This window comes from Vanessa cardui, chromosome 22 (genome assembly GCF_905220365.1).
Source record: "Vanessa cardui chromosome 22, ilVanCard2.1, whole genome shotgun sequence".
Taxonomy (NCBI): domain Eukaryota; kingdom Metazoa; phylum Arthropoda; class Insecta; order Lepidoptera; family Nymphalidae; genus Vanessa; species Vanessa cardui.
The window spans coordinates 181,370-203,954 of record NC_061144.1 but is presented as its reverse complement, the minus strand read 5'-3'; the positions used below and the strand labels follow the sequence as shown (position 1 = coordinate 203,954).

Genomic DNA, 22,585 nt, shown 5'->3' with positions numbered 1-22,585 from the left:
ATTCCAATTCATCGGTCGAAAACTTGATCAATACAATAAAAATAAAACTTTAATAATGGAACTAAAGAAACGCATAACCTTAGTGTATAAAACTAAAGCAGTAATCTCGTTTACAATTACAATATATCAGAACTCACTTCGCATCTCACTTATACTGTACAAATGTTTATGATGAGTGAGTGAGTAACGTAGTAGTAACGGTGAGTTTTCAATTTGCTTTTATAGAATAGTTATTTAGGTTAACTAGTATGCAATCGATCAATATACACTTGAAAATGTCACTTCATAACTTTGACTTATAACTTCGTATACTCAAATATCACTAAAGGCTTACAAGTATACTTTATTTTAATCCATACACCGATAAACCGATGGCAATGGGAAATAGAGTTTATTTCAATACAATTAGTGATATTTATAATTAGCAGTAATGCAGTTGTCTTAGAGTATGTTATGATTACTCTTGAAAAACAAATGAAAGAAGTATACATTTTTTATATTTTCAGTGTTGCCACCTTTCGGATACTAAATTTGAAAATACGTGAAATAAAAACTACTTACAATAAAAAGAACAGTCGCATTCAATATAAGTTGTAAAACATATTTTTATAACCAAAAAATGGATTTATATTTTATATTTTGCTTTGCACAAATTCTATTGAAATAAACGACTAGATAGCCTAGCATGTATGTTTATTTAACTAATTTATCACAACTATGTCTAATGAAGCAAAACACATATTTACAGTCGCTCACCAATTCCGCGATCATCTTAATTAATTAATTAATATCTTACACTTACATTGTCATTGTATTTAATTTTATATAATTATATAATAACTATGCAACATATTGTATAATTATGTAACTCGTTTAAGATGAGTATCTCTAACTTAAAACTGACTGACTCGTTCACATACTTTAACTCAAGTCTTTACATCATTTTCAATTTCACAGAGATTGTGTTATAATTTCATGTTAATGGTCAGTAACGGTTTAAAGTACTGTCCAATATTTCAGGTACCCCTAATCAGAAAATCCATCATTATTCGTGTTGTCAGAAGTGGGAGAAGTTCCGGGGGACGGCACTTGCAGTTGTCGCCCGTACATCAGCTCGGAGGGAGGCAAGAAAGAAGACAGATACTCTGGAGGAGGTCGTATCACTGTCGGCATGTAGCGCGTACCACTGTAGGGTGGCGTGAGGAATCTTCTAGATGGTGAAAATTTGAAGCTCTGGTTTGACAGCGGAGAGAACGCAGACCTCGATTGGTAGTTCTGCATGTAGGGAGACTCGGGTGTCAAGCTGTAGGACTGCTCGGGGCCGTTGACCATCATTTCCATGGCAGCGACTACATCCCCTTTGCATCTAGCTAGGATGGTTTCGATCTCCTGTCGACTGCGTTTCGGGAACACCTTTATTAAGACATCGATGGGCGACTTCTGGAAGGGCACAGCGTCCTCAGCTTCCGACATGGGCGCGTCCTTCCCGCGTCGGTACTTATACGTCGGATCCCATTTATCCTCGTCTTCTTTTTTCACCTCATCCTGTCTCTGTTCCTTCATCGACAGGTTCTCTGGCGTGAGGGATGGTTCAGAGTGCTCCAGCTCCTCCTCGACGTTTAGTTCGTGGTCGGATGGTGACCGTGGCGGTGGTGTGGAAAGCGGCGGAGTATGAACTGGCGTTTTACTCTCCTGCGTCATTTCTGGCGGAGATGGGCTTGAACATACCTCTGTGATTCGAGCTCGTTTGTGTACTGTTGACAAAAGAAAAAGTAACATTAATTTATTTATTTGAATATAGACATCAATAAAAGTTTTCAATAACTTGGCGTTTGTGATGTACATATTCATATTTATAGTTATTAATAAGTGATTGATATTACAGTTATACTCAAAAAGTAAGCGTAGTAGGTATGTCTAATACATAATAATCCAGATATCGACGGAATGCCCTTACTAAATATGTATATATTTGATACGCCTGATAAATATTTATAATTAATCCCACATTTAAAATGAAATTAAAATGTACTCCATGAATTTCTTTTGAGTCGTAACATTGACTGTACGAATGAACTTCTGAATCGGCATGTAAATTCTATGGTGCCACCTTTTATATTACAAAGACATACTATTAAAGACCTTACACCAAAATTGGCGACTAATATAATATTTTTAACATAATTTGTCGTCTATAATCTTCCCATATGATCTTTAATTAAGTATTTAAACATAACATTTTAATTAATTTCGTAAAAGAGTTAAAACTTGACTACCAATAGTAAAACAAAGAATGACTTCTAACTCACGTAATATTTACATTTCATAGGAAAGTTCCAAAAATTAAATAATATAAAAATAAGCAAATAAAAAGCACACAAAAGCGCATTCAAAGTAAATGTCTCGAAAATAAACAAAAATGTTAAGTTTTCTTTGAAACATGTTTCGTTAAAAACCTCTACAAGTTAAAATACATAAAAAAAATCATTCCTCTGTGCACACAGCGCCGAGCAAACACGGCCCGCAAATGTACGAGCGAACGAGTAACAAAACTCTATAAGTTGAGTTTAAAAGTCACACTGGGTGAGTCAGTGAGTCAATACGTGCATGCGAATCTATACAATAAGCTACATTGAAGGTTTATCATGTGACTCAACTTTAGCGTTCATTACGGGAACTCCTTTTTTTATAATCGGTTACATGATTTCAAACTATGATATATACAATAAATGTCCCCGTTTTGGCGCGCTTGCAAGGTCTGCACTATTTTTAAGAGAAGCAAAAGAGCGGATCACTTCCATGGGAAAAATAGATTTTGCTTGAAAGAACAATTTATTAATAATAGTACGATTACCATTAATACTTAAGATAAGGAAATAATCAAGGATATATAGTAAGATAATATCTAAATTCGGTGTGATGGAGCTCCGGGAAACAGCGAGAATTTGTCATAGATGATGGTGATTTATTACTGGTCGATATTGGTCATGGTCCGGCAAATCTCTGGAGAGATGTCGGCGTGAGCCACAACAACCAGACATGTTTTAAAGCACAAACGTGTAATCATGGTGCACTCTCTTTTCTCTGATTCTTAAACAGCAAATTCGACAGACTCGGAAAGAGCACAAACTCAGAACTAACGACGTTAAGAGCTCTCTGAAGCACGTCCAACTTCTAGACTGCTGGCTGTTACTGAGAATTTTAAGTAAAATCCAATAACCGAGCAGAGATGGCCCAGTGGTTAGAACGCGTGCATTTTAACCGATGATTGCGGGTTCAAACCCAGGCAAGCACCGCTGATTCATGTGCTTAATTTGTCTTTATAATTCATCTCGTGCTCAGCGGTAAAGGAAAAAAACGTGAGGAAACCTGCATGTGACAAATTTCATAGAAATTCTGCCACATGTGTATTCCAACAACCCGCATTGGAACAGCGTGGTGGAATATATTCCAAACCTTCTCCTCAAAGGGAGAGGAGGCCTTTAGCCCAGCAGTGGGAATTTACAGGCTGTTGTTGAATAACCTTTTGTTGGATCTGAGGTGGAACCCAGAACAGAATTTGTAACTTTATATCTAGCCATTAGAGTAGCTAGACTGTCAATTGTTGTGTATATATCAGATATACGAATCATTTGGATACAAACAACATACTGTAGTGCTGTTCATATTGCGTTTATCATCATCATCTATTAGCTAATAAAACGCATCTTAAGAATCGAAAACCAGGCTAGTATGGAAGAAAGACAAAGGTTATATGTGCATAGTTTTGAATGTATTTTGTTTTATTTGAATAACGTAATACAATGCGTTTCAAAACCTACAATTTAAATGAAACCATATTTTTAATGAATGCCTCGTTCTGCGTACTAATTATTTTAAAATATATTTCAGAGCGTTTAAATGCAATACAATAAACAATAGCCGTCGGTTTTGAAATAATTTTAAAAAAAGAACGCTTTGTGTCGCAGGAATTCAACATTAAGAAAGCACAAAACACTAAAACAATATTGTCACAACTCGTAACGCACGACTGGAACGGGCGCGACGAGAGCGTACACCGCACAATACATCTAAAACGGGCAAACAATAACCATACTTGTACATCGAGACATAAAGACTATAATAGCTTTTATGTTTTTAGAAGTAACTCATTGTACTTATACCTTAAAACACAGATTATGTAAAAGTGCCATATATGTAACCAGTCTCGATTTCAACGCCTATAGCTATAATATATGACAACATCAGGGTTATACGAAACATTGCTTATTAATTAGTTAAAAAATGATCTTTCTTTAAATATATAATGACTTGAGTTACGATTTTTTTTATGACACTAAGACAAGGGCAATAATTATGGGGAGATTATATTAAATTTAAATTAATATATCCTACAATGTTATTTGCAGGGAAGAGCCATGATGGGAAAGTGGTTAAAAGACGTAAAATTTAACAGAAGAATCTGGCAAACAAATCCGGGCCAAACATAACTAGATTAATGTGCTTGCTTGAATTTAGAATTCATCTTGTTCTCGGCGGTAATGAAAAACATCGCGAAGAAACCTGCACGGGGTAAATAAGAATCTTCCACATTGGATCAGCGTAATGCTGTCAGCTCCTAATCTTCTCGAAATCTATGGAAGGATTTTGATCAGCAGAGAGCTATGTCAATTTAGAGATGCCATTATAAGCCATGGAAATAAAATGCAGGATATCATTATGAGAAGCGACAAGAAAAACTAAATTTCCACATCCTAAGAACACACGTGGGTTGTTTAATAAATATATTATATTTCAAAAATTACTAAAATTTATGAGCTAATAACGATATATCAAAATTTATTTCCCAGTAAAGTTATCAGGTTTGCAGAAAAGATATGTTTTTAATTAAACTAACACTATACCCTCAATATTAGGGGTGCGAATTAATCTATCCAGAGTCTTTGAGAACAAACTCAAAAGTCATTACTGAAAATGATCGAGGCATGCAACTGATCTGTGATAACATTGTAAAAAGTGAACGCATCAAATAGCGTTTCACAAAATAAAAATAAAAATAAAAATATACTTATTTCAAGTATGCTTTTAGACACACTATTGAATCGTCGTTTAACAATTAAGTGAAGCTACCACCGGTCAAATCGGCAAGAATCTCCACCTTTGGTCGAAGTTGGCTTTCAACGTTTTCCAAATTAATTCTTAGAAAAAAGCCCCGATGTTAAGTGTCAATACGGAGCTTATGCACGGTGTAACGAACCCGAGGTATCTCGTTAGTATTTAGTATACAACAGTAGCTATTAGAGCCCAATGCCATTTCTAATGCGCCCTGTTCCTTGGCTTCACAAACGCTCGAACAAGTGATTGTGTTCGTGCAATTAGAGTGCGAGGCGTTTTCAGTGATGTGTGCGAATTTAATGGTCTATGTTATTGTTTTTTAAACGAGGGGGGAGGTGAAGAGGAGGGGGCGTGATTCGATTACAATTTGATCGTATTATGTATAAGCGAGTTGTATTAGTGTGAGTGCGTTGCATTGTTTGTACGTGTGAGTTTTCTATATTTAAAACGTACCTAATCGTTGCTTAGCAGATTAATTCGGGTCGGTTTGGTAATTAAAAAATACAGAGTTGTAATAGCTTGTACAGTCGGGGCGTTCATATGTACAAATCAGGTATGTAGTAATTGTGATTATGTAATATCTCTTACGAATGGAATACTGAAAAGATTATCATAGCGAACAGTCAGATTCAGAGCATAACGCTATTCGCTGAAAAAGGCTGTTGATTAGCAAGCAGTTCTTATTTATGTCCACAAAAATCTGAAACAGATGATACCAGTATCACTTGATATCAACAATAACTGCAACTCATTATGAGTAATGTATGTAACTTTTATGATTGGCTTCTACGGAGCATATTCGAATATATTATTGTTTTGAGCCGAGATGGTCAGTGTTTAAAACATGATCATATTAACCAATGATGATTCAAACCAAATACAAACCACTTTATTTTCATATGCTTAATTTATGACTTACAATTCATCTCGTGCTCAGCAGTACGGGAAAACATCTTAACACCAGAATTTGTCTAAATTCTATATTTTGCCAATACCATCCCGCATTAGAGTGTGATGGAATAAGCTTCATTACACTTCCTCCCAAAGGGAGAGGAGGCCTCAGCCCATCAGTGAGACACTTACAGGCTTTCGCAATGATGTTCTAGTAAACAGATATGTTATTAACGCGCAAAAAGTGAAGACTAGAAAACGTCCTAATTGGGACGTTTGCCTTTAGTTGTTTTACGTAGTAATATGTTATTATACATCTTAATTACGTAGTAATACGTTTTGCGTAATTAAAACATCTAGTTCCATCCCTTTTACTTATTGTTTTTATCAAGCTATCCTTTTTACTTTTAACGAAATGTAAAAATAAACTAAAATAAACACACTTTTTTCTGTTGTTTAGTATGGATATAACATATCTGTTTATTAGAATATCATTGGGCTTTTGCTTTACATTTCAGTTTAGAAAAAACTACTCGAGTAATTACTGACTTCATTGATGGTTCTTTTGAGAAGAATATTTTTATGCAAAACAGTTTTTTGTTTTATATTCGATATAATAACGTTACATAATTAAATGTTAAGTAAAATTTAGTTCGGAATATTTATTCCAACGAAAAGAATCGGCACGTAACAGAATCGATTTTATGTTTGAACTGGCGACACGCTCTGACTTCGCACGCGTACTTTATATGTAATGTTATATTGTGACCAGATTACATAAAATCATTATTAATTATAGCCTATTTGTTATTTTGGTGTATATCCTATATTACTGTAAAATTTCATCCAAATCCGTCCAGTAGTTTTTTTGTGAAAGAGTAACAAACATACATATATTCGATTCGTTTAAGTTATACTTACTTAGTTTAAGTTACTCCACGAAAGTCGAATTAGTTATACGCTTTTTTATTATTTATATAACTAGTTCTTGTTGAATGAAAATCAATAAGTATTTGTGAATACATTTAAACAAGAGAACTAAATTTATTTATAGGCAAAGTTAAAAATATTCGCGGAGTCGTATTATAGAAACGAATACGATAAATTGACTCCGACGAAACTTTGAGTTATAAGTTTAAGTGCTTATCCCACTTCAATATAGTATTTTCATTTTTAGATTAATTCTAAGAAACTAGATAACGTAAAAATTGCACATTTATCTCCTTGCTAATGTAGTAAATTTAATGAAAAATACTTCGTGTTATGTAGGATGAACCGCAGTTTGTATAAAGATTAATTCAACGTACAAACAAAGATGGCTGACACTAATAATTACGCACTTAAAAAGGATCATAGTTTACAAATTATAAAACCTCTTTACAAAAAAAAAAACTAAGAATTAAATCAACAAATGCATATAAATAGTATGTATTCAATCTCACAAAACGAACAAAAAGACAATGAAACACAAAGCAATATAAAAAGCTACGCCCCCACAAAAGTATTTCATTAAAATAAACCACTATTATTCCATACAAGCTCGCAACGGGCCATTTTGAATCTCATTACACGAATGAGACGGCAACATATTATTACGTGTTTTTTACGTACAATGATAAGAGATGGCTGTATTTATTCTTTTTAATAATAAATTGTAAAGAATAAAGACATCTGCTTAATGTTTTGGAGTGTGAGTGTGTGTGTTTATTGCTGTACACTAAACTGTGTTGGTATTATAATAATTGTATTATTTAGGCCCCGGGCTCGAATTAAAGTAGACAGGAGAAATAACATTGAATTTTTATTAGCTACTTAATGCTTCGTCTGTATGTACTTTTTAACCGTAGGTACATATTTTTCTTAGAGAAATCCGGAAAATAGTTTTATGGCTTAAATAACATTAAACAGATATGAACAAGACTTTAAATTATTATAACTTTAATTGGGAATTAATCGAATTCGATGAAATGAAGTCTTAACGGTGTTTATAAATATTTGGTAGTTACGGTGATTGCGATCAAAATAAGCATCACTAAGTGTTCATGTGGTCAATTTTTGTTTATAATAATTCATCTCATGCTCGGCGGTGTAGGAAAACAAATTTGATGTTTTACGTAATAATTATGTATTGTACGTTCGTTCTGTACCTTATTCCTTTTTTTAATCTATTTAGAGCCGAGATGTCCCAGTGGTAAGAACGCGTGCATCTTAACCGATGATTTCGGGTTCAAGCCCAGTCAAGCACCACTATATATATGTGCTTAATTTGTGTTCATAATTCATCTCATGCTCGGCGGTAGGAAAACATCGTGAGAAAACCTACATGTGTCTATTTTTGCAGAAATTCTGCAACATGCGTATTCCACCAACCCGCATTGGTAATATGTTTCAAACCTCCTCAAAGGGAGAAGAGACTTTAGCCTAGCAGTGGGAGTAACAGGCTGTTGTTGTTGATAGTTTAAATTTCTTTTGTAACTATAAGTTTACAGATAGATAAAACATCTCACAGCGAACAATTAAACAAAATTATCTTATTTTTTATATCCACTCGTTCGAATGAAATCGCGAAATAATTTTGACATCATCGTAAAACTTGTAAACGTGGAAATTAAACCAACAGCGGATCGCTTCACTTCACATCAATGCGTGTGAAAACGTTTCCCGAAAAATTATTGTTACGAGGCCGTCAATAAACGCGTCACAACGCGCCGAGCAGCCATTACAGCCGTTATTGAATTCATATTCAAATAAAATCAACTCACATTCAATTCTTTTTTTAGTATCTAAATTAAAAATTATTGATATTTTTATATAACTTGCATTCTAGGTTGATTCAAACTCTTGGCTTTAAATTTAAAATATGTACGCCTACTGGGGAGAGGGTTTCTTGGAGGTGTTTTTAAAAAGAAACGCCTGGAGGCTCGGGTTCCATCATAGGACTTTAATTACAGTAAATAACAGCACTGTAGAAAAGTGTGTTTATTTGAAAAGAGCAACTATGCGAGTTTCTTGCCGTTTCTTCTCGCTAGAATCTGCTTTCCGAAACGGTGGTAGAATTTAATTATTGACGATTCAAAAACGCATCATTGTGAAGTTTACTTCACGTTTGATTTGGTTTGATTTGTGTTAGACATAGTAACGTGTAATTCAATACTTATCTATCTTTCAGTCATTTCGTTTAGTTCCGTACATGTTTTAGCGAGGCTGGATAACATGACGTCATTTATAGTATTAGTTGTAGACTAGATATCGTTCAACCATTTTGTAAATTTTCTTCCCTACATATTATAAAACAAAGGCCCGCGACCGCGTGTGTCTGTCTGTATGTTCGTTATAAACTCCAAAACTATTGAGAGGATTTTCATATGCTTTTCACTAATAGACAAAGATTAGATTTATGAGGAAGGTTTAGATATAATTTATTGAGGTTTTTGTGTAAATGAGTTGAAATACAACGACAATTGTTAATCTCAATTCCAACCGTGCGAAGCCGGGACGGGCCGCTAGTTATGATAATAAACGTGTTCAGATGTGAAGGAAAATGGAAGCCACGAACCGTCTCCTTAAGGGGAGAGAAGTAGCCGATGCAAAGCTGTGGTTACATCTCCGGTTCCTTCATATTACAACTATATTTTAAGACTAAAAGAAAATACTTTCTTCCTATTAAGTATTAATAGTTTCACTATAAACGGTATATCTTAAGCCAAACTTAGACAGGTTTTATTAGAAGCGATTTCCTAGAGTTGGGTGATTGAAATCGGTAAGTCGGAAGTTGAAAGTTAGGTATTAAGTATAGCCATTACTTCGACGCGACCGAACGCGCGCCGGGAAATGAACTTCGGTGTTAGATAGAGTCGAATGCAACCGATTGATGAGCATACATCTGTGTTAAAGAGTATTTATTCCTTAAGAGCGACCCGCCACGCTTGACGCCGGTAGGTCCTCGTTATAAATTGGAGGCGAGATGGCCCTGAATGTGTCTCATTGCATAGAAATGCCACAAGTGTATTCCACCAACCCGCATTGGAACAACGTGGTGGAATATGTTCCAAACCTTCTTCTCAAAAGGGAGAGGAGGTCTCAGCCCTGCAGTGGGAAATTTCACAGGCTGTTGTTGTTATAAATTGTAGCCTATTTGTTAATCTAATGTATAACCTATATAACTGTAAAAATTCTTCTAAATCCGTTCCGTATCTTTTTCGTGAAAGAGTAACAAACATACCTACATCGATCCTTACAAACTTTCAATGTTGAAAGCAATTTTCAGATAAAATTCATACTATTCGTTTGTTAAGTTACAACAGTTACCTATACTTTTCAAGAAAACAGTCTAACAATCATCTCGTCAGTGATAAATTTGCTTATCTGACTTGAATACTTGTAGCAGAGAACATATTATATATAATAACGAATGAATCTAAATGTTCGAACAGACAATAAGCAGGGGACACATATAAGTTAAGCGGTGTACACACGCGCGGTGTCGGCCGCAGCGGCAGTAAATCGCGCCGACAGCGGCGTGGCGCGCTTCCAGCGTTATTGTCTCATCTGCTTTGTCCGCGTTATTTATCGTCCATTACTCTGTCTCAACACGAGCCTACCGGCTGCTGGGCGAGATGCGATATTATTACTTGGCTTCGCGCCGACTGGATCGCGTTGTTGTATTGTTTGTACCACTACGTGCAGTGCTAATGTTTGAATACCTTCACTATTTGACGCATACGATCAATATTACAAAGACCATGACGGAAAAAATATCTCTAATTATAAAAACGTAATAACCACAAAACCGCATTGATACGGCGTGGCGGAATATCCTTCTTGGGCCAAGGTATCCGTTTATGTAATAAAATTCCACAGACATTTTTAACTTTGCCGTTTCATAAATTCAAATCATTTGTAAAAATACATTGGGAAACAAAATATAAGAATAATATAATAGAGTATAATCTATACAGACGATGAAAAAAGTGGGGAATTAATAGTTGTTGGCTTCCAGACAGAATTATTATATCTAACTAACATGACTGTATTTTTAAATTTTAATAAGAGTAACCACTGAGTATCTTGCCGGTTTTTCACTTACTATAGTTTTTCAATGACGGTTCAAAAAAAGTAAAAGCTTATTTGAATAAAGTAGGTATTATGTGGTAAGTGGGTCTCCAAAATATTAAGTGTCAAATCTTCTGTTTAAAGCGGGAACAAGAAACATGAACTGACTTTCGAGTCGTTATACCGCCGACCATTGGGTTTTAAACGCTTGAACATCAACAACTAAGCTTTTTCGTATATGAATTTAAATAAACATAATTTAAAGTACGGGCCCAGCTCTACGAGCGTATTATATCAACGCTTCAAACAACATCTAGTTCTGAACAAACACCAACTAGTGCGCACACGAACAAAAAGACGAACGGGAAAATTTAGGAACTAATTGGCGAGACCCGAACGAAAAACAAGCAAAAGAAACGCCTCTCTGTGCAAAAGGCACACGCAAACATTTTAGTTATTACCTAAAGAGACTTATATAATTCACATCAAAGAACTTTAAACGATATTTGTTTCGTAACTGTTTGTAAATAATTGTTTATTTTATTTTTAATTGAGTACTTAATTTGTCATAAGAAGTGACTTTATTCAGCCGATAATTATTTGATCACTTTTTATAAGGATAAGATAGTTTTTTTACTCCTTTAACCATACTATTCGACCATATAAGATCTACCATAAGTACCTACTGGATTAATGCGAGTATATCACTGTAATGCGTACATCAAAAACATTTTTTATTCAAGTGTTTTTACAAACTCAAACTCAAACTCAAATAACTTTATTCAATATAGAAGCATTACACTTTCTTATTGATGGTCAATTGAAACACTACCACCGGTTCGGAAAAGAAAATACCCTGACCTGAGAAGAACCGGTGAAAGAAACTCAGCGGGTTTTTTTTGTTTGTCTCATATATTATATAAATAATTTAATGTGAGATGAAATAGCCATAAAGATAAGAAAATATACAAATAGCTTAATCACGTTGTAGTGTCAATCAAAAGTAAAGCTATAACTGGTAACTATTAACTCTTTTCCAACATTCTAAATACATAGTATGTCAATAAAGTACAATTAATTTATATCTTATCCTATCTAGAGATCAACCATTACTAAATTATACTAAACACATCCCGAATAGAGTCATTAGAAGTTGCACTAAAGGTACAAAGCGGAAAGTAACACAGACGCCTCGGGGCTAGTAAGCCTTGAGTTACTTTCCTAGGTTTTATATTTGCAAGATTAAGAATTACTATTACTTTGCCTATGTAATTATTGATTTGATATAATAACTAATAACAGTCAATAAATTTAATGATTTGATTAACTACTCTCGTCGACGCCTAGACGGTGCTAAGTATGTGAAAAACATAGTTATTCAAATATCAGATAATATTTTTTAAGAGCTACAGATAATTTTTCAAACGAAAGTACATATAAACTTTATTTAGCGGTGCGGCGATTAAAAATTACACGACAAAAAAAAAAGATTGTAAACTGGCGAAACTGAAAACTGGAAGCGCTCTTAATTAAGTTATAATAACTGAATAGACGGTTCGGACTAATTAGCGGTTACAAGCGCACGTTTGTTGGGGAGGGTTTTTGTATTAAAATTATTTTGTTTTGTAAAACTTTTGAACGAATTATAAAAATTTAAAAATTAGGTATTCACATAATTCGCCCGCATCGCTGCGACCGTAATTAGCCGCCGAGGAAACCACGTACGACTTGCTTTAAAGTTTATATAAATACAATACAAACTGTCACCGTACTCTGTATTGGATACAAATATCCAATACAGATCTCATCTATTCAATAACTAAAACTGTAAAAACTAAATGTAAATTTGAACAATTCACATTTATATTTCGTTTTCAGTTCACAGTAAACTCGAAAGTTTTTTCATTTATTGGTCGAATGTGAAAAATCAAATTCATGAGGTTTAAAAGTATGTTCAAATCAAGAAAAGCGATTCTTAAAGAAATAATCTGTATTAATGTTTTTAATTTTATCATTAACATTACAAGTCCGAGCCGAGATGGCCAGTGGTTAGAACGCATGCATCTTAACCGATGATTTCGAATTCAAACCCAGGCAAGCACCAATATACATATATCTATGTGCTTAATTTGTGTTTATAATTCATCTTTTGATTGGCGGTGAAGGAAAACATCGTGAGGAAACATGCATGTGTCTAATTTCATTGAAATTCTGCTACATGTGCATTCCAACAACCCGCATTGTAACAGCGTGATGGAATATGTTCCAAGCCCTCTCCTTAATGGGAGAGGAGGCCATTAGCCCAGCAGTGGGAAATTTACAGGCTGTTACTTTACTATACTTACTTTATTACAATCCAGCACATTAACTAACAAATAAATTACTCGAAACAACATTATGTTGCCCATCAAATCCGTTTTAGGTTAAAATAAATCACAATACTGGATGGTATAGCAATATTGTAATAAATCCTACTAATATTATAAATACGAAAGTGTGAGAGGATGGATGTATGTTTGTTACTCTTTCACGAAAGAACTACTGGACGGATTTGGGTGAAACTGTACTATCATACAGGTTATACATCAGATTAACATATAGGCTACAATTTATAATGATTTTATGTACTTTTGTCTTAATATAACGATTCATATCAAGAAGTTCGAAGCCCGGGCGGGTCGCTAGTATTTAAATAAATATGATTGTTTATAAATTTTATAATTATTTACAGATTAATAAACACAACGTAGTTATCAATACTCATGTAGTCTCTTAGTGTCAGCCACTCGATAATATATCTATATCTACAATATAAATTCGGAGACAAACACCTCGCATCCGAGATAAACCGGCAAAAAAAATTCATCGGGATTTTTGTATTTTGATATCATCAATTTTACAGCTTATACTTATTATTGCTTATCCCTTTTTTATACAATATCGATGAACATAGTGTCGTTATTTGAAACATCCGGACGGCTATCATCTCATTGTGCAATTGACTAAGAAGACAAAAGCTTCAACAAAAGTATAACACCTCGCCTCATTGCCTCCACTGGTGACAGGAGGGCTGGTTCATTTTTTTTGCCCAGAGGATCGGAATTGCGATTCAACGGGGAAATGCTGCTAGCATTCTTGCCAACATTCCACGTGGTCAAGATTTATACAGTAACTAGTTTTTGTTCATATTTGTAAGTATATACATATTTAAGCATTTAATGTTATTAATTCTTATGTTAATAAATTATTCATTAATGTTAGAAGACATTCGTTTTATAATATCTGTTAGCAAGCAAACCTCTTTAACGATTTTTTTTTTAAATTTTACCATGAATATTTTTGATGGAATATCCCGTTATAAATAAGATAAAAGTTAAAAAAGGCAGAGATATGTGAAAAACTAGTTTTAGAATTTCAGTCGAAAATATTTTCCCAAGTCGATAGAAATATACAAAAAAAGACACGGGGCACCGCCGAAACCGACGCTCGAATACACAAACAGACAAAAAAACGTAGAGCACTCAAAGTGGACCGCCGTGCGCCGACGGCCGCTCCAACACTTTGTCCTTTTTGATTTCTAGACGATATTTCCACCGCGTGTGTTTACTTAAAACTATTGATCTACCCCCGCTTTACACGCGCCACATGAGACGACCCGGTTAAGGTGCGTAAGTGTTTTGTTTTTAATACTATAGATACGAACAGGGCATAATGGTAATGCCTAGCTGGTCTCATTATGTGGAATATGGACGAACAAAACTAAACATTACTTTTTATACATGTCGTTTAAAGAAAAGAGTAACTAGTACTGAGTTTCTTTCCGGTTCTTCTCTGTATATACGTACCGAACCGGTGGTAGCTTCACTTAATATAGATTGTTAAATGACAATTCAAAAGTGCTTGTAATGTGCTCTTGAATGAAGTAAATTTTGATTTTGTTCGGCAAGGCTTGAGTTGGCTTATAATACGCTAAGACAAAGCTTAGCCAAGGTCTAGATGAACGCGTGCAATGTAGCTGATTAATAAGAAAAATGATTGGAGTTTACTTTACCACGCAATAAAATAATTACATAAGTATATCTCATCTGATGTAAACAATGCCACGAAAGAAGCCCATACTCTGCCATACGATATGCATAAAGTGTATCTTTAAGTGTTACAGAACTCTGCACAGATAATAATTTAACCCAATAATTAAAAGTAAACCGATCAAGGTACCATCATAATTTAGTTGCATGTAAGTCCTCAAATAAAAAGTAACAGTCTATTAATAAATAATAATCTGTGACGAAAAAAAAACAAATTAAAAACCGAATAACAAATTCAGTATCTAAAATTCAATAAAGCACATTTAATAAGTTCAATTTCGACGTAACCCTTAATTCAAGCTTCATTCTCAAGTGATTAGCGATACTGACAATGCCACCCTGCTTCTGCCGTGCCAATTGTTCACGACACCTATTATTTACTACCGTAAACCACGGACCAAAACCGACCTTACACTACTGCAATAGAGTTCAAATTTGAGTACCTAAGTCGTGGATCAGCAGAGCAACTTTGAATCGGCGGGTGGTAACAATAAAACCAATTGTTGGGCGCCTCTATTATTATAGTTGGCGTTCGAAATTGAATCTTATTGTTGCGTGTTAACGTTAAAATTAGTTCGGGAGGCAACCTGCACATTCGATTGAGGAATTAGTATTCTATTGCAATGCAATCATACGGTGGTCGGGGCAGGGCTGGCGATGGAATAATTTAATTTCACATTTTCGTTTTTCTCGCATACGAAATGTTTAGAGTACAAAAGAAAATCTAATCAATACGCAATACCATTAAATAATACCATTTTTATTAACAAATTAACAATTTATTATTGATTTCGCTTTACTTATTACCTTTGACGACTTCAGACTCAAAACGTTCCTATATATAAATTGTATTATAAATAATCATATAAGTAATTTAACTAGTATAACATTGCAACTACAGCAGTCCTTTAATTAAAACATTTGTCTGAAGAACTACAAATATTTTACTTAAGGGGAATATGTTCTAATATGCGAAAGCACTAATTTAGACTGCGTAGGATTTTAGATACTTAGAAACCAAATGTCTATTTAGGTAATCTCAGATCTGAATTTGAATAAAAATCAATGAATTAATGAATGTTTTAATTAGTAGATATACGATTTCTTTTTAATTCTATTTTATTAATTTTATGTTACTTTCTTTTTGTTTCTTTGTTTTTGTTTATGGTGTGCAATAAAGTGTAATTCATTCATACTCGTACACGTAGTCGGACGAGCTAATGGGTCATGGTAAGTGACTATCACCTCCCATTGACAATGGCTATAACAATGACAGCTAAGTATTAATTGACATTATTTATTATTATTTAATTCGCCAAATATTACATTGCTTTTAATATTTTTTTCAAAACCGTTCCACACTGCATCGTAAATTAAAGTATGTTTTAAACACATTTGAAATACTTGGTATATGTGGTATAGATTACTATTGCAAATATTTAAAATATATTGGAAGTGGCAACCCTGTTTTTAAGCCGTAAATTAAGTTAGGTGACTGTATTTAATATACGGCGGGTCACACTGTGACGTAAGCAAGAGTTATTTTGATATAGCCCATTGAAGTGAGCTCATCTGCTGTTATCTCTTGTTTGATGCAAATCGTAAGCAGCTTTTAATACGATTATTTTCATAAACAAGTGCAAAACCTTAGGCATTTTTCGTTATATATTATTTATATAGTATATTTAAGATAATACTCGTTTTGTCTACGGATGTTAATACTATGGACGAGTAATTAAAAAAACATCCCAATACAAACACATAACATTCATAGATATAAATAAATCAAAACAATTGAAATTTGTTAATTGATATGATAAATAATTGTCGAAGTGGTGACCGTAAGGGATACAAAAATATTAACTATGATATAATTATTATAGGATTTTTTTAGGATTTATTATAGGGCTAGGAAGATATTGTCTTGTCTAACTTACAAGTATATTCATCTAATAAATACCTTTAAGTTATATCATTACTCAAAATGACGAAAATTTAATGATTGAAACATAACTCCAGATAGGTCGGCTTACCAGGTGTAGCCAAATTCTTCTTCCAAACATCTATCGATGTTAATATCGAGCAATATATAGCAAGTTCTAAATTAATGACGGTCGCGTTAATTAGCGCCCACCAATGGCTTCACGACATATCAATCATTGTGATTGAAGTTGCGAAAAAATCCGCGCGTAACGCGATACGAAATAAAGCTAACTTGTTATCTAACCCGCCATGTATCGAGAGAACCCGATACTCAAAATTTAATCAAATCGAACGGAAAAACAAACAATCGTTCAGAAAAATTTAATAAAACTTAAGAAGCCAACAAAAGTAGGCATCGCGTTACCCGACATACAAACAAATCAATTCCTTAACTGCGTGTATCACTTCGCGAAAAGGGAAAAAAACGAACGGAAATAGATAACATGGAAGAGGCGCCAGATTCAGATTGAGCGTACTTTATATAGAACTGCAAGCGTAGTGAGTTATTAATACATATAACTCGCTCAACTATTTTTGATTCTTAAAAATAATGCAAGGAATTTATCAATTTTTCTTTCTATAATGAATGTTTTACGGAATTATCTTAATGAGTCAAATGTAATATAAAAAACAATTATGAAATTTATGTTTTAAGTTTACGTAGCTATACAAACGGACTTAGAAGTTGAGTATATCTACATTTAGTAATCTTTTAATTACAATTAGTAATTACTTAATTAATGACTTTCATGAGATTGACACTTTCCATGACACCGGAACTTGTATCAGGCTGATAGCCATTAAGCCCTATTATGGATCTGTATTATTGTTTTAGTATCGATCGTATTAAGACAAGTGCTGTGAACGTAATCACTAGCTACTATCATCAATAGCTGATCCAGAGACGGCAATCCAATGTCAGCATATCAAACGCACACACTGCGGGCCCTCCGGCCTCTGTCGATTACTCAACCATTAACCTTACCCCGAAATTGGAGTGCAACCAGAGAGCCCTCCAAACAAACTGATAGACACACACTAAATCAAACCTTAACAGTTTACCCTTAAGAATCTTAATCGCGTAACGATTTCGGTCTTAAAAGATCATCTTCAAGTTCTGATGCGATAACGAATCTTATAGCTCGGTTTTAAAGTTTCTTTTCGAATGGTAAACGCAGAAGATGTTATCCGGGATGTTAACAGGACACCAATTGAGTTTTTTAGCAAAAGGTTTCAATAATCGTTGGTCAGTATAATGGAGGAGTTTTCCTTTTTAAATGTACAACTTGTTATAAGCCGAGGGCTCATTATTTGAAGATCTCGAACGTAATTCAATACATTCCTTGTTGGAACATCGAGTGCTTTTCACTTTTATATTTTTTGTTAGTATCAATCTCGAATGCGCGGTTATTTTATTTCAACAAGCGTTCGGGTTTTGTGAGTAAAGGCTATATTATGATAAAATGATTTTAACGAATAAGTTTTACTTTTTAAGTATTTCAAATCAAAAAAAATAATAAAACGCTTACAGAATACCAGGATAACTGCCTTCAGTGGTCATTATTTCCTACCCAAAAGCAATGTAATTGTTTTCATTCATATACTTTAGTGTAGTATTTTAGTGCCATACAGATGTGGGATTTATCGGCAATTATCGAAATAAAACAGTTAAAAAGTAATACAAATTAGTATCAATTAAATACACAAAGTAACTTTTCACAAGACACAAAGCAATAATTCAATCCATGTTTCTTTGTCAGATAAAATTTGTACAATATTACCAAAGGTACACGTAGACTGAAGACCCTTTACTAACGAGGTTGTTTTTAATAACAAATGAAAGCCTGTTTGATGGCAGCTCAAGTGTAGACTAAAGTAATTTTTATTTCCAGTATTAAATTAATATATGCACAAACTCACATAGTCCACTAAATCGCCATAAGACGACGTGAAAGATAGAATATCTATAAAAAGCTCGTTTTCTCTCTCGTTCCCGAGCACGAACGCCACGGCATTCACGCAATCAACTGCTACGTATACAAAGCAACATAAATGGAAATAAAAATATTATTTCATACTAAAAAGCAGAAAAAAAACGCTTGCTAAAGTTTATCAAAAGCGAATCCAACCCTTCGAACCCGTTCGAATTGAAAGCGGTGTATTATAGCATTTTATACAATGAAAATTCAGGTTGCATCCCACGCTGACCTCGAGTGGACGCGAGACGGTAGATACACTAGCACGCGAGAGCGAGCGAGACAGATATATACTAGAAGTGGCACTTGAAATATAAATGGTATCGAAATCAAGAGGGAACGAGAGGGGAATAGAATGTTTCTCCGAGTTAGAGAGAAAGGGCGGATCAAGTTGTTGGACAGAACAAGATTCAAAGATATGAGGACTTGAATATATCCTGTTAAAAAGATCAAAAAAGTGTTCTTTGTCATGTCAAATATTTATAATGATCAAAGTATGTTGGTCGCGTATGGTTATATAGTAAATAATAGTGGAGTTCCATGTTTATAAATTAAGTTTTAGATAAATTGATTCATTATATAATTCTGTAATATACCAAAATGTAATAAACAAGGCTCATCATTTTTATTTATTTGAATACAAGTATACTTGTTTCTTTTATTAAACGTACTGTTTTAGAACTTTTTAAGAGTAACGAAACATAATAAATAAAATAAGATACGTTTGTTATGTGGTTTATTTTGGATGACGCTATGTAAAGTTTTCTTAAATTTTCCTTAAAAAGAGTAAATTACTAACTAACAATACGTAAATGTCCCACAGGGCTAGGGTCTCCTCCCTCTTCAGGAGAAGGTTTTAATCTTAGTGCATCACGATGCTCCAGTACGGGTTTGAGGTCACATTTAGAAAAAAATATTGAAATAAGACACCTGCGCTTTTCCTCATTATGTTTACCTTTACCAACGAGCAAAAGATGTATTATAAACAGAAATGAACCAAATGTAAATTAAGTGCTTGCCTGGGTTTGAACCCTCAATAATCGGGTAAAATCGCGGCCCTACCACTGGTACTAACCACAAATAAATATTATAAAACGAAATTATGATATGAAACAAAAAAAACCTCCAAAGATATTTATCCATATTTCTCCCCTATTTATTCCAAGTATTTGTTCAAACACTTGTCAGTAATCCGATATTATTGGAACTGAAGCCGTATCCAGTTACAGTATATCTAGGGCCAAATTGATGTTTTACGTAATAATTATGTATTGTACGTTCGTTTTGTTCCCTTATTCGTTTTTTTTAAATCTATTAAGAGCCGAGATGGCCCAGTGGTTAGGTTAGGTTAGGTAAGTGCTTAATTTGTCTTTATAATTCATCTCGTGCTCAGCGGTGAAGGAAAACATCATGAGGAAACCTGCATGTATCTAATTTAATCGAAATTTTGCCACATATTCATTCCACCAACCCGCATTGGAACAACGTGGTGGTATATGTTCCAAACCCTCTTCTTTATGGGAGAGGAGGCCTTAGCCCAGCAGTGGGAAATTTACAGGCTATTACTATTATCTTATGTTATTACAACATAATATAATCATACACGTAACAATTAAGTTCATATATTGAACAGAGATTTTGTATTGATTATTATTACTTATTATATAATTTTAATTTGTATATCAATGTAAAACCAATTAATACTAATTACCGATGATATCAATATATTGTAAATTAAACTACAAATGCACTTTCAACTATTTATATTCAACAGATCGTTTTCAAACAAATATTCAGCAATTAGAGCTCGCAGCGAGGGATCGATCGCTCCCTCGTGTAATGGCGTCAATCAATAGCCGATAAACGCCGGCTGACCCCACTTGTATCCGTGCGTTTAGTTAAAATATAATTATATCAAGAAGGCAGATTCGCAAAGCATTTTCCTACATTAACATTCACTGAAAGCCTTATTAACTATCCTCACAATTCCTGGTAGATCAGGTTATTTATATATCTCTTTTCCGGACTAACTATAAGTTTATTTATTTATTTATTTAAAAGACGGTGTGTCTGATGATCGGCATACACACAATAAAATAGTAGTTAATAAAAGAACATCAGACTTATTCTGTATGGTACACTATTACAGGCGTGTACGACACTTGCTACAATAAGAATATCAAATTTAAAAAAAAATGTGACAATATTTTGACTAAAATGAAAAAAAAACATAAATTAAACACAAATTCTAACGAAAATTACAGCTAACTAATCACACTAAAATAAATTTAAGAAAATATAAAAAAAAAAACATGCAATTGAATTAAAAAACTAAATAAGATAATATTTAAATTAGACTAAGACTAAAAAACAGAAATAATTTTTTTCTTAGATTAAACTTTATTAATATTGTTTCAGTAATTTAGTCGTTATAAGTAACAAATAGAGAACTTTTTAAAACATACAAACAAATACAATATACGTAAATATTCGTAAATAAGAAAATTATTGGAAAGTTTATAATTTTTGTACGAAATAGGTAGGCGGACTGGCAAATGGGCCTGCAAGTGGTCACTACTGCAGACAAACATTAGCGTCCTATGAAATTGTAATTATTCCTTATATCTCCAATACGAACCCGAACGCACCAATACAAAGCATTGGTGTTTGTGGCTAAATATAAATATAAAATGAGTGTGTCGTAACTGCCCAGACGATCTTGTATAGAGCCCTATCATCAAGATAATACTACCAAATATACAATTAGGCAATAAAGTAGTATGTCCTTCCGTGGAGTTCAAGTTTGCTTCATAACAAATTTCATCAAAATCGGATCATTGGTTTGATAGTGAAAGAGCGACACACAAAGTTACTTTCACATTTATAATATTATTATGGATTTATAACGAGCATTTATGTGTCTACACATATAATACCATTTAACAGTTAAACGTTTCAAGAAAGATCTCAGTGTTAAATAAGTGCCGGAGCTGTATTAGATGAATAGAAATGAAGTTTCATATAGTGCGGAATGTCCCGGCGCGAGCAATACTGTAGCCGCAATAAAAGCAGCGCGTGTCGGAACCCGCGTGTGGCCCGAGACTCAAGACACAGCGGTCATACAATTTCCAATCCATTATCCACATATATACTATAGAGGACACTATGCGCTTAGATGTTAGACATCTTTAAAAATATTAAAGTCAAAAATCAAATGTGAAATCTCTTCCTTTAATATTTTTTTGTTATCAATACATAAGCACCTTACTTATTGACTGTTAAGACATTCAACAATTATACATCTTGTATTTATTTTAAAACATCAACTGAAGTTCTATGGAAGTTTCGATCATATTATCTAAGCATCAGTTGGCTTAAATTTTTTCTTACTGTTTGATTAAGCATTGTGAATTAATCTGAATAAAGTGAAAGAAATTATTGCTTTGTAGAAGAATTTGTAGTCCCAGCGGTATCCAGTAA

The 22,585-nt window shown here is 33.7% G+C and overlaps 1 protein-coding gene across 1 annotated transcript in view; it reads right to left on the bottom strand.

Moving 5' to 3' along the window:
* Positions 1-746: 746 nt before the first annotated feature.
* LOC124539164 (doublesex- and mab-3-related transcription factor A2-like) overlaps positions 747-22,585 on the bottom strand; it is a 32,989-nt gene continuing 11,150 nt past the window's right edge. The window contains exon 4 of the mRNA XM_047116460.1: positions 747-1,754. Within this exon, the coding sequence (XP_046972416.1) occupies positions 1,027-1,754 (728 nt within the window). The 3' untranslated portion in view covers positions 747-1,026. The remainder of the gene's footprint in view (positions 1,755-22,585) is intronic.